General features: G+C 47.1%; 1 protein-coding gene across 1 annotated transcript in view; it reads right to left on the bottom strand.

The window, feature by feature from the left end:
- Positions 1-12,638, bottom strand: part of NEGR1 (neuronal growth regulator 1) — a gene marked incomplete at its 3' end in the record, with an annotated part of 269,840 nt that overhangs the window by 78,920 nt on the left and 178,282 nt on the right. The window contains exon 4 of the mRNA XM_080623582.1: positions 5,036-5,167. Coding sequence (XP_080479708.1) covers positions 5,036-5,167 — 132 coding nt within the window. The remainder of the gene's footprint in view (positions 1-5,035; positions 5,168-12,638) is intronic.

The raw sequence follows: 12,638 nt of genomic DNA, 5'->3' as shown, positions 1-12,638 counted from the left end.
ATCAGAGGCAGGAGAGCCGCTGCACATCGAGACCAGGCTGCACTGGACATCATTTCCGTCAAAGCAGCTCATGCCAGAACAACCTCCTGGGTGTCCTGGCTCAGCGGTGAAGACCTGTCCTCCCTCCCGTGCTGCCAGGAAGACCCCAAGCCAGCCAAGACAACATCCCCGACAGGACCAGACTGCACCAGCACTGCCAGTGCCAACTGGGCACCCTCAGCACAGGAACTGTAATTTTCACCTCCCTGGTAAGCCCTGCTGAACTTGGCCTTCAATTTGCAGCATGGTGGGGTTCATACAAGTTGGAATTAAATTACTGCCTTTTAATTTCAACTGAATGGCTTTTTTTCCCCCCTCTCTAAAGCCACTGGATCTTAGTTCAGTGAAGTCTGCAGGACCCAGCTTTAATAGAGATGCTCAAGATACCATGACAGAAACCCAGACTGTTAGCATATATTACCTAGAACCCAGGAATTCTGCAGCAATACAGCTCCACTTTGAAGCACACATTTGCTATGTACTTGGGTAGCTGACAACTTCATATAAATTAAAATGAATGCCCATTTCTTGCTGCACGCATCCCATTCTTCTTCATCTCAGCACAGCCTCAACTCTTCTACAGAGTCTCCCATTTAACAGCTGCCTTGAACATGTTTTAAGCATGGCACCAATAAACCAGAGGAGTCAGCAAAGCGACAGCACCACATGTAGAGTTTCAGACCAGCTTTCAGGCACTGTATTTAAGTCCTGCTAATCGAGACGCAAAGTAGGGTTCAATATTATCACCTATAAATCAGTATTTGCTTTATTAAAATGTAATGGAAAATGCTAATAAGATTTACTTGCCAAGTGAAATTGGATTATATCTTATCTACTTTAACTTGATTTGGTAGTTTTCCTCCTTCAGAAACCAGCAGTTTCAATTGCTTTTACCCTCCTGTCCCTTCTCAGAACTCAGGCAGATGAGCGCACCACCAGTTCTCAAACCATTATTTTTAAAAGGAAAATTACAGGGGACAGACATAAATGAAATAGAAAATGCAGATTGTGCAATATGAAACTGTCTAAAGAAAACCTGTAAAGCCATTAGAGGTGAAATCCATGTGCTGAAGGCAGGCAGGCAGCAAGCTGGGTGTTTATGTATGGGTGGAAGCTGCCCAGTCAAGAAACTTGGAATTCAGAAAGTAATTTAAACCTGGTAATTTTCTCGTACATGCTTGGATGGCTGAACAACTGCTGGATGTGATGAATATCCATATGCAAAATTATGCTTATATTCACTGAAACCACTCAGGGCTCATTGATACATTCTATTAGCTGGGCACAATAAAACCTTGATTTATTCTATGGTTACCAGGTCTGCAGTAAAGAATGGTCCTTTAATAACAATAAAACAGTACTAGAAGGTGTCAGAAGCAGTAGTTAAGTGATTATATCCATCCAAATGCAGCACTGGGCTGTTACTGGCCTGTGTGCTGGAGATGGTGTGTCAAGACGTCACTGCACAAGACACGGTGGAAGGATACAGACAGGAAACAGAGATTACTGAAACTGAGATGCAGCAATGCTTCTGCAGCACAAGATGGTCCATCAGGCAGCAAGGGTGCAAGAGCAGCAGGTAAAGCATAAGCCACATGTGTTACTTGCAAGAGTAATTTCTATTGTAAGCACTACAGGTGAGAAAGGAGATGGACATCTCAATCACAGAATCCCAGACTGATTTGGGCTGGAAAGGAGCTTAAAGCTCCTCCAGCTCCAACCCCTGCCACGGGCAGGGACCCCTTCCACTGGAGCAGCTTGCTCCAAGCCCCTGTGTCCAACCTGGCCTTGAACACTGCCAGGGATGGGGCAGCCACAGCTTCTCTGGGCACCCTGGGCCAGCGCCTCAGCACCCTCACAGGGAAGAGCTTCTGCCTAAGAGCTCATCTCAGTCTCCCCTCTGGCAGGTTCAAGCCATTCCCCTTGGCCTGTCCCTACAGGCCCTTGTCCCAAGCCCCTCTCCAGGTTTCCTGCAGCCCCTTTAGGCACTGGAGCTGCTCTCAGGTCTCCCCTTCAGGAGCCTTCTCTTCTCCAGGCTGCCCCAGCCCAGCTCTCTCAGCCTGGCTCCAGAGCAGAGCTGCTCCAGCCCTCGCAGCATCCTCTGTGCCTTTGAAGAAACGAGACTTAATAAGGCTTAGTTCAGGAAAGTGCTCAGCACAGGGCAAGAGGACCTGGAGGTTTCCTCTCTTCTTTTTACAAGAAGTTTCTATAAAATTTACTTTCAAGTTTAAATAATAATGATTAGCAGATAAACCACAGCTCTCTTCAATGTAATATCGAGTTTTTACTGATGGAAAGCTGCCCTGCCAGGCTACCTCAACGGACAGCAATGAGGCAACATCCTACTCATCATATGCATGACATCCCTTTTGGACCATGTCTGCCCATGCTAAGGAGCTGGAAGCAAAGCTCAGCACCACTCACAGCACAGTGCACTCGCTGCGTGTGAGCAAAGCACCTATGGGCTGATCCCAGGCTCTCCAGCAGCACCCAGCTCCAGCGTGACCCTCTCCTGAATGCAATGTGCTGGTTTTCTGCCTGGTCAAAACAGATGAGCATCATTAGTGGGGAGCAGATGCTGGGAGTGCTTTTGCATTGCACATAACTGGCGAGAAGACAACGTACAGCTCCAAACAGAAGCACATTAACAATTAGCTGACTATGACAAACCGCTCACGTGTACAAACTGCTCCATGCTGTACTCAGATCCTGGTTTCACACTGCTTCAGTTTTACTTCCCCTCCATTTTCTTGCTTAGTTGTAGGAAGTACTAAAAGCAAAATACTCTGCATATCCCCAGTGCAGACTCAGAAGTTTGCCTGCATCTGACACAGTGCCTCATGCATCCTCACCATGGCCATGGACACTTCCAGTTTAGCCTAGGTAGCTGAACTGGGACAAAGCTTAGCTTGGACACTTTATTCAAGTATCTGCTTCACCTTCCCGACACCATCAGAGTCACCTTTCCCACCCAGAGACATCCAACAGGCTCAAACCTCAGGTTAAGAAAACCATGAACTGAAGCCAGAAAAGCTTCCAACTTTGACATAACTTGGGATGCAGGGTGCACATCAGCTGCTGTTGCGTTTAGGCTTGAGTTTCGGCTTTGGCCAGCTAAGTCGATGCTTTTATCCAAACTAGGACTCTTGCACATTACATCCTGGCTCAGAAGGAAAGAGATTCCATGAGTTTACCACATAGTGGGGTTTTATTTCAAAACCACAAACACCCACTAAGCAGACCTACCAACTTTTCCCTTCTTGTGAGCACTACAAAGCTTCCAACAGAGACAGTTTCACCCTTGTTAAAATCCCTGTGATATGAAATAACACAGCTGCAACATTTGTTTTCCTGAAATTAGGCTGAGCTCACAATTCCTTCTGCTGCTTATTGGAAGTTATCTACCTAACAGCACAAACCATGGTGCAGTCAGTACAGCTTGTCTGAGAGGTGTCACCCTTAAACCCCCCAGGGCACACCTATGCCAATGGCTGCACAACTTCTCTTAGTGACAACCTACCAGTATCAATACACTGTGCAAAAAGTAACAGTCACTTGTTCCATAGGACACCATCCACTGTGGTTTTTCCTCCCTCACAGCCCCTGGTGTCCAGAGCACTGCCTGCTTTTGGTAATTCAGCAAAGCTGGTATAGATGGGAACACGTCAATGAGGGCAAAGAAGCAGCAAGAGCAGCGATGGACTCTACATGAGCCTCATGGAGCTGCTCTGCAGACAAGGTTGGTACTTGTGACTTGCAGAATAAGAGCTGATGGTCACAGCACATGGTGTCAGAGCCTCAGGACCTGCAGGCAGTGCCACCAGCGTGTGTGACCGAGCACCATGGAGAGCTGCCTGTGAGACCCAGCACATGGTTCAGCTGGTCTATGAGCACTGACCCACCACATTTCGGGACAGCGCAGACTACAAGTACCCTGGTGCCATGTAAATGAGGACAGTCTGTTCAGCTTTTGAACATGGGAGCATCCCATAAATGCTCAGGTAGCACCTGAGCTAGCCCCATCAGCCACCCACCTCCCGCCACCAGCCCTGCAGGGACCTGGGACAAGCAGCTTCACTGCCTGTAGCGTCTTAACAGGGACAGTGCCTGTGGAGGGAGGCACAAAGCGACACCTCGAAGATTTGCAGCCAGTAAAGACATCGCAGCAAAATTCCAACCAGGAACTGTCACAAATTACAAGCTGGGTAATTGCACTTCACATAAAATCCAGTGTTTGAGCAAATGAGAGAAATTATCCCATTCCCTTTCCATTTGTTTTCTGCAGTTGGGAGGGAAGAACAGCACTGTTCTGGAGGTTTCATATCACACCAAGCACTAAACCAAGTCAGTCCCAGCTGGAAACACCTCTTTGGTGTGGTGGTCAGACCTGAGGGGCTGTAACAACCAGTACAGGCACCTTGATGGTTCTTGCTGTCACCGACTGAGGCCACCACAGGAGGACATCACCCCATCAGCATCCTCCTGCCCTCGCCATGGGGAACCACACAAAACAATCTGCTGCCTCTACCGGGACTATTCCAAACTTCCACAGTGATTCAGCACCATCTGATCACCCCCAAGCAGCATTTCAAGAGGCTTCTCATCCCCAGATATTATTGCACAAGCATGACAAATTAAACCAGAATCACTTCAGCCCAACAACCATGGTAGTCATCAGGAGTTACACAGACAATTACTCAAAAGAAGTCTCCAAAACCTCCATCTCATCACCACAGCCCAGTGAGAGACCTTGCCCTGAAGCCTGCACCAACACCACTATCCCCAGCAGACAAAAAGAGAGCTTGAACCTTAGTCTCATTTTACCTTCCTTTGACAAGACTATACTTATCCAACAAATAGCACAGGTCCCTCCTGTAACACAAACCTAACACACTACAGCTCCACCACAAACAGCAGTTTAGCACATCAGACTTTTCTTCTCAGCCACATCCGTCTTCTCCATTGGATTTAGAGATTAAGAAACAAGAGGACTTACAGTTTACTGTGACTTTGACTTTCTTCACGTCTGGGACCGAGACATCGTTTTCTGCGCTGCACTCGTATTCCCCAGCCTGGTCTCTTGTAATTCCATAGATGTCCAGGTACTGCCCACTCTCAAAGGGCTTTGCTGAAATGAAATAAGCAGAGAAAGAAATTACTGGGAGCTGAGCACAAACCACCCGAAGCCACACCAGCACCTGAGCAGCAATGGGGGGGTTTGGCGGATGCTGCAGATAACGCACGTCCAAGGGGAAGCTGCTCAGGAACCTCAGCTCTAAGGCGGGCTGAAAACCCCTTCAAGCTCCTACAGTTGACCAAGAGCCTTCTCCCAGCCCTACCCCAAAGCTCAGCCTCCCCACCCATGACAGCTATTTGCAGCTGTGCTCTGATGGGCTTCACAGAACATAAGGGGTGGTCCTCAGGCAAATCCTGGCCTTGAGAGTTTCAGCACCATCAAGGCTCATGGTCTGCACCTGGGCAAAGACCTGCCCCTGCAGCACCCTACAGCAAAGCCAGTGCTTGGGGCAGGCTGAAAGGACCAGCAGGAGTAGGTGGTGGCCCAGCATCAGGTGCCCTTGCTTCCCAATGACCACTGTAGCATCAACCAGGTGGAGAGGAATGCTGGCAAACCCCATGAGCTGGGGACCCCTACCCTGCGGGCTGCTGAAGGGAACTGGGGCTGACCACATCTAATGGGTGGTGGTGGGTGTACGAGGGTGGGAGATCCTACATCCAGGGGCACAGGCCTGCCAGGCTTGCTCACCACATCACCCAGTGCTTACGTTTTGTGCCTTAATACGTATCTCATAGTACTAATTAAAAGTATTTTTTACATTTATATGATGTATATAAAGAGAAACAAATTAAAAGTAAAATAAAAAGCAGTAATTCTCCTTTCCCAAAAGACCCAAACCCAAGGAATAAGATCCTCAGTGTCTGCTTTCTTATACAGCAGTAAGGACAGTGAGTGTGAGCCCTTGTGAAAACTGGTCTGCGTGATGTAAAACAACATGAAGACCAGACTGAGCTATTTGTGTATGTAACCCCTCAGCGCATTGTAACTGAAAACATTCGTCGTTTTAGAGAACAAGAACAATTATACCATTCATGAGCTAATTTATCTCCACTTGACATGGCGTCACCGCAAACACAGCAATTTCTGTGGTTTCTGAGATCCCAGTACCTCCCAGCTGCTCCCTACTGGGATTGCTGCTGGCAGGGAGAATTCTGAGATCACAGAATCCCAGCCTGGTTCATGTTGGGAGGGCCCTTAAAGCTCCTCCAGCTCCAACCCCTGCCACGGGCAGGGACACCTTCCACTGGAGCAGCTTGCTCCAAGCCCCTGTGTCCAACCTGGCCTTGAGCACTGCCAGGGATGGGGCAGCCACAGCTTCTCTGGGCACCCTGGGCCAGCGCCTCAGCACCCTCACAGGGAAGAGCTTCTGCCTAAGAGCTCATCTCAGTCTCCCCTCTGGCAGGTTCAAGCCATTCCCCTTGGCCTGTCCCTACAGGCCCTTGTCCCAAGCCCCTCTCCAGGTTTCCTGCAGCCCCTTTAGGCACTGGAGCTGCTCTAAGGTGTCCCTGGAGCTTATATCCTTCAGGGAAAAATTACTGCCTGGTTCAGAGCTCATCTTTCCTCATCTTCCAAGCAGAGCACTCCAGGTAAGGAGCAAACTGATTGTTTGAGACTGCTCACAAGGTGTTCACCACATAAACCCCAAATTTTAAATATCATTTTTATCTTAAAACAGTCCATCAGAGCACTCACAGCTACAGACACTGGAAATTATAGGCCCAAAGGTTAACACCACTTGCTGAAAGTGTTTTCCCAGCCAGCCAGGCTTTTAATTGCCTGTTAATGACTTTGCACTTTACAGAGCAATGACAAAGATCTGAACTGGGCAGTGAGAGCTAAGGAGAAGTATTACGTCCTTGTCCATCACAGCACTGAATTGCATTTGCTTATCTGTTCGTGGATGAGTGTTTTAATGTGTGCAAGGTTCAAAACATCAATTATACCAGCGCATCGCTTGGAGATAAATTTCATACATTAATAAGCACACTATACCGTGCCTGTCACGGGAGAGAGCCCCAGCAAGCACTGGTTAGGTAAAGCAGAAAGATAAGCCTGAAATTGGAAAATGATTGTGAATTGAAGTGAGCATTCATAAAATGCAATGAAATAATGTATGGGATTGGAGATATTGCATGAGAATGAGGGTTTTTTCCTTTTCCATGTTGGTGATAGTAATAAATTGCAGAGAAAACCTTTCCACAAGCAGACCAGCTGCTCCTGTGCACATCATGGCCCTCATCCTGCTCCACTTTGGCCAGGATGGATCAGTTTCCAAGGTAATGTTATTTGCTGTTGCTTTGAGCAGCAGTGAAGGACACGAAGCCCCTGCCTGCACAGGGAGAGTTCCCAGCAAGACTTCTGGTGTCTTTGTAACACCAAGAGAGTGAGATCAATGCAGAATTCTCCTGTGTGCCAGGTTAAAAATTACCATTAACTTCTGAGATTGTAATGCTCTCCAGTGTCAGCAGATCCCTGGATGTGCGCTATACACCGAAATACTGTATATGAGGCCTGGGACTGATTTATGATGTATCCCAGCCCAATTCCCAGCGTCAATTTGGAAAAAGAGAAAAAAAATCTACAGAATGTCCAGAAGTACATGGAATTTCATAAAAAAAACCAGTTATTTGTGGTTTGGAGTTAAACGGAAACCAAACATTCGCTGCTTCAAATATTAGTGTTACTGTAAACAAAATACAGGATCGCAGACTGGATTGGGTTGGAAGACACCTTAAAGCTCATCCAGCTCCAACCCCTGCCACGGGCAGGGACCCCTTCCACTGGAGCAGCTTGCTCCAAGCCCCTGTGTCCAACCTGGCCTTGAACACTGCCAGGGATGGGGCAGCCACAGCTTCTCTGGGCACCCTGGGCCAGCGCCTCAGCACCCTCACAGGGAAGAGCTTCTGCCTAAGAGCTCATCTCAGTCTCCCCTCTGGCATCTGAGGACAACGCAGTTTCTTGCCTCCCAGTTTTCATTTCGTTAGCACTTCCTGGATTGCAGCTGTACTCCTGGCACTCGCTTTGCCATGGGAATCACAGAATGGTTCGGGTAGGAAGGGACCTAAAAGATCATCAGTATTCAGCCTGTGCTGGGTCAGCACAGCCGCTGCTCTGTGCCGACAAGTGACGGGTTCACACTCAGCATAATTCTGAGCAGCAACAGCAGCACCAGCTCCTGGGTCTGGCAAGCAGCCACCCTGCCAGCCAGGAGATACCAGCAGGAGCCACATCTGCAGGGCAAGGCAGGGGATTGGAACCAGGTGATCTCTAGGGTCCCTTCCAGCCCAAACCAGTCTGGGATTCCATGTGTTCGTCAAGGGCCCCAGCCGCCTTTGGGTGCTGCGGGACATGGTGACAGCACAGCAAATCCCTGCATCTCAAAGGCATTGTTGCTCCTGGGTGAAAACTTGGTGAAGCTCCCCCACTAACTCCTATTGGAATGATTTGCAAAAACGCCCATGAGCAGTTTTTGTAACCCCTGTATTTATAGGGATTTTATACTCAGCTGTTAATCTAATTTATGCTGGGAAATATACATGAGTTTTTATAGTGCTCTAACCCCCAAGAATTTCATGCAACTCACATACACAGTTGAAAACCTTAAAATTAAGTCATTTTTAAACCTTCATGTCCCCAGAAGTTTTGAATCCAGCTCACATAAGAAAGCTTTGAGTAAATACAAGAAATATGTACTCTTCTTAGGGAATATAGAGATGCTCCATTTAATCTTTCTTATTTGTCTGCAGAGTATTTCATCTTTGAAAGCTTGGTTTTATTTCTAGACATTTCCTATGGCTGTGTGGGATAACTTAAATCGTGTTATGTGAAATAGATATGTGTAAATATATGTAAGCACATTTCTGTTACGTTGCATGCACATCCTGCTCAAAAAGGGGTATTGATAGAATCATAGAATCCCAGCCTGGTTTGTGTTGAAGGGACCTTAAAGCTCCTCCAGCTCCAACCCCTGCCACTGGCAGGGACCCCTTCCACTGGAGCAGCTTGCTCCAAGCCCCTGTGTCCAACCTGGCCTTGAACACTGCCAGGGATGGGGCAGCCACAGCTTCTCTGGGCACCCTGGGCCAGCGCCTCAGCACCCTCACAGGGAAGAGCTTCTGCCTAAGAGCTCATCTCAGTCTCCAGTCAAGGTTCAGGAGATAACTCAGTGTTCTCACTGTTTTTGATTATGATGTCTTACAGCCCAGGGTAACAGCTCCTTGTTTCGCCCTTCTGCAGGACACATGCATTTAACAGACCTACAAGATATTAGGAGTGTGCCTGGCTGGCATTTGTGGCAACAGAGCCAAAAGACTTATCAGAGCCAGCGTCTGAGAGAAAGAAATCTGGAAGACTCATCAGGTCCATCAGCCTGAGGTGGTGTCAGCCAAGATCTTTGACCAAAGATGGGAAAAGCCTGTTAGTTGAAGCGAAAGAAATAGGGACATGAGATTGCCTCATGTCCAAGGATATTCCTGATAGGTTTTTCAGCAGATCTCTTAACTAGACTTACTGATACACATGATACAGGAGTAACCTGCTCTGGATATCTTCGGTTGTAACACCAGTTTCTGTAGCCAGGAGGGGAAAAGGGAGTAACACAAAACTTGAATGTCGATTTTCTGCTACTGCTGTGTGATATAATGCATGATAAATCCTCACTCTTGTTATTCCTCAGGAGAGAACACAATTAAAACTGTGTTTTCTTACCACACATGTGGTATCTGGCACCAGGTGTAGCACACGTACGCACTGCCATATGGACCTGCTTTCAAAGGCTTGGACGGAGGACTTTTGCAAGGGTAGCATTTCCTGCCCTGGTGTTAAACATCAGTGAGTAAGAAGAGAAACCTGCGCTTGATTTTTGCGGCTATGTTCAGAACTCTGTGCTGCAGAGGCATAAGGGCACTCTGCGACCAACGCCAGGGCTTTTCACTGGAAAACCACAACCCGCAGCAAGGAGATCATCTCTGCACCAGGAGATGCAAAGCACCCTTTGGGCTGAGAGGGGTTTGCAAGAGAGCCTCTTCCACAGAGGCTGCTGGGTCTCCTGCAGCAAATAGCTCACCATGAACATCTGCAAGCTGAAAACAGCCTAAGAAAACCTTTCCCTGCAAAACAGGAATTAAAAGCATATAGGGAAGAGCAGGGCAGTGATTTTTTAAACAAGCAAACTACGCGATTGAATCTCACTTGAGCTTATTTATAATTCATAGCACTGAATGTGCAGATTTGGCTCTTGGGAAGGGGCTAATTATTCCCAGTAAAGCCCCATGCCTGTAGCAGCTTTGGGAACAGACTTGGTCTGTGTTCCGCTGGAGGGTGCAGGGGCCCTGGGGTTGGGGTCAGGAGGAGCCTGGAAGGTGCCACACAGGCATTTGACCCAGGGCAAAGCCCTGTTATCGCAGCTCTGATGTCTGATGGCTTTACAGCACTCCTTCCTCCTGCTGCTGTAGCAAAATGACACACTGCAAATGATAGTCTGTTATTTATCACATCTCCAGGCTGAGAAAGCCTGGAGAAGGCTCCACAGAGACCTTAGAGCAGCTCCAGTGCCTAAAAGGGCTACAGGAAACCTGGAGAGGGGCTTTGGACAAGGGCCTGCAGGGACAGGCCAAGGGGAATGGCTTGAACCTGCCCGAGGGGAGACTGAGATGAGCTCTTAGGCAGAAGCTCTTCCCTGTGAGGGTGCTGAGGCGCTGGCCCAGGGTGCCCAGAGAAGCTGTGGCTGCCCCATCCCTGGCAGTGTTCAAGGGCAGGTTGGACACAGGGACTTGGAGCAAGCTGCTCCAGTGGAAGGGGTCCCTGCCCATGGCAGGGGTTGGAGCTGGATGAGCTTTAAGGTCCCTTCCAACCCAAACCAGGCTGGGATTCTGTGATTCTATGATTCTATCATCTCCTGATTATCCGTTTGTCTCAAATACATGTGCAGATCACTCTCACTTTTTAAGTCTCCTGTCTGCAGTTTGTTGAACCTGGAGATAGTACAAAAGTTAAATAACTTGTCATTTATGACTCTTGTCATTAATTTAAATTAGTTTAAAATATGATCTACTCATAAAAACACCCCCAAACAATAATTCAGGGAAATAAACCAGTTATGGTCGGGATGAATGTGGCATCTGCTCTTCACTTGCTGCCATCTCATCAGTGTGCCCAGCCTCGGTTTTCAGCCTGCTGCCCTCCCAGAGGGGCTGTCCCCAGAATAAACAGGAAATAGGAGCATCTTGAGGCATTTTAGAGATGAACTGATGTTTTTCTCTAAAACACTTGTGCAAGACACCACACGCTGTTCCCAAGGCAGGATGTCCTCACACTGCCATAAGGAATGCCATACCAAGGGAAGGGGAAAATGGGTGATATCTGCAGTTCCTTGGTTTGGTTTTGAACATTAAAGGTTTTGTTTCACTGGAATATCTTCTATGGTACATAAATTGCTCCCTCAAAAGTGCGATTCTCAAATCAAAATGAACTCATATCTGAGGGACTAAACTAAACTAAGCAAGTATTTAAAGCCTAATTTTATAGCATTTCCAGAGTTATTAATGAGTTCCTCTGCTTTTATTGAAAAGAGAGAAATATACTTTCCATTTGCCATCAAATAGTCCAAAAAATCCTACTTATTTCCATGCAGTGCTTTTGTACTTATTCAGTTTGAATCTCTGTATTTCACTAAGACTGCAATGTTTCTCTCATTTCTTCTTTTATTAAGACCCAACTATTTGACCATCTTAGTTTGAATATTCTTTTCCTGACAGCTGTATTTTAACAGGGTTTTTTTAGGCTCTTTGAAAGATATTAAGAAGACATGAGGGTTTCTAGGAATACCTTTAATTGTTCCTGAAGGGATACTCAAACTTCTGGAACTGTCCTGCTAACAGTTTTCAGAGCAGTCTTCTTCAGAACACCCCTAACCACAGGCAGTGTAATGTCACTTGACCCCAGAGTGATGGATCTTGATACTGACTGTCACTTATATTGAATTCTAATACTAAATCTCCCAAGAATGAACTTACAAGTATTGAGAAAGAACAAAGGCCCAAAATCCCGTAACTGGAAACCAAAAGACATCACCTCTTGTATGGGAGAGGTGGGACTTTGGAAGTCCCTTATTTATAGTTTATCCAAAGGAAAGGAAAGAACGATAAAGAGCAGTTTGTGTTGGGTGCTAGTGTTTGTACTGCTGTCTTCAAACAGTTAATGAATCCCCTCATTTACTCCATGTAGAGCTCCATATCATTCCCCCTCGAGTTCCTGGGAAGTTGCCAGATGTGTGTTTGACATCAAGGAACCACTGATTTAATGGCACGCTGTGCCTTTACCAACTGAAAAAACTCCGTTCAGGATCACGAGCCAGGCCATTAAATTCATATCAAATATTAATCACAACACTTCAAGTCCCCATGCAGTGGTGAGATGGACCAATCCATCTATGCAATCACTACGTCCCCATCAATGCAATATTCATGTTCCGCATGCATAAGGTTTTTATCACGATGAAGGACACTGAGTCCCCCTTGATCGT

This window comes from Psittacula echo (assembly GCF_963264785.1).
Source record: "Psittacula echo genome assembly, chromosome: 7".
NCBI classification, from domain to species: Eukaryota; Metazoa; Chordata; class Aves; order Psittaciformes; family Psittacidae; genus Psittacula; species Psittacula echo.
Note: the sequence above shows the minus strand (reverse complement) of the source record. Positions and strands in the feature narration are given on the sequence as shown.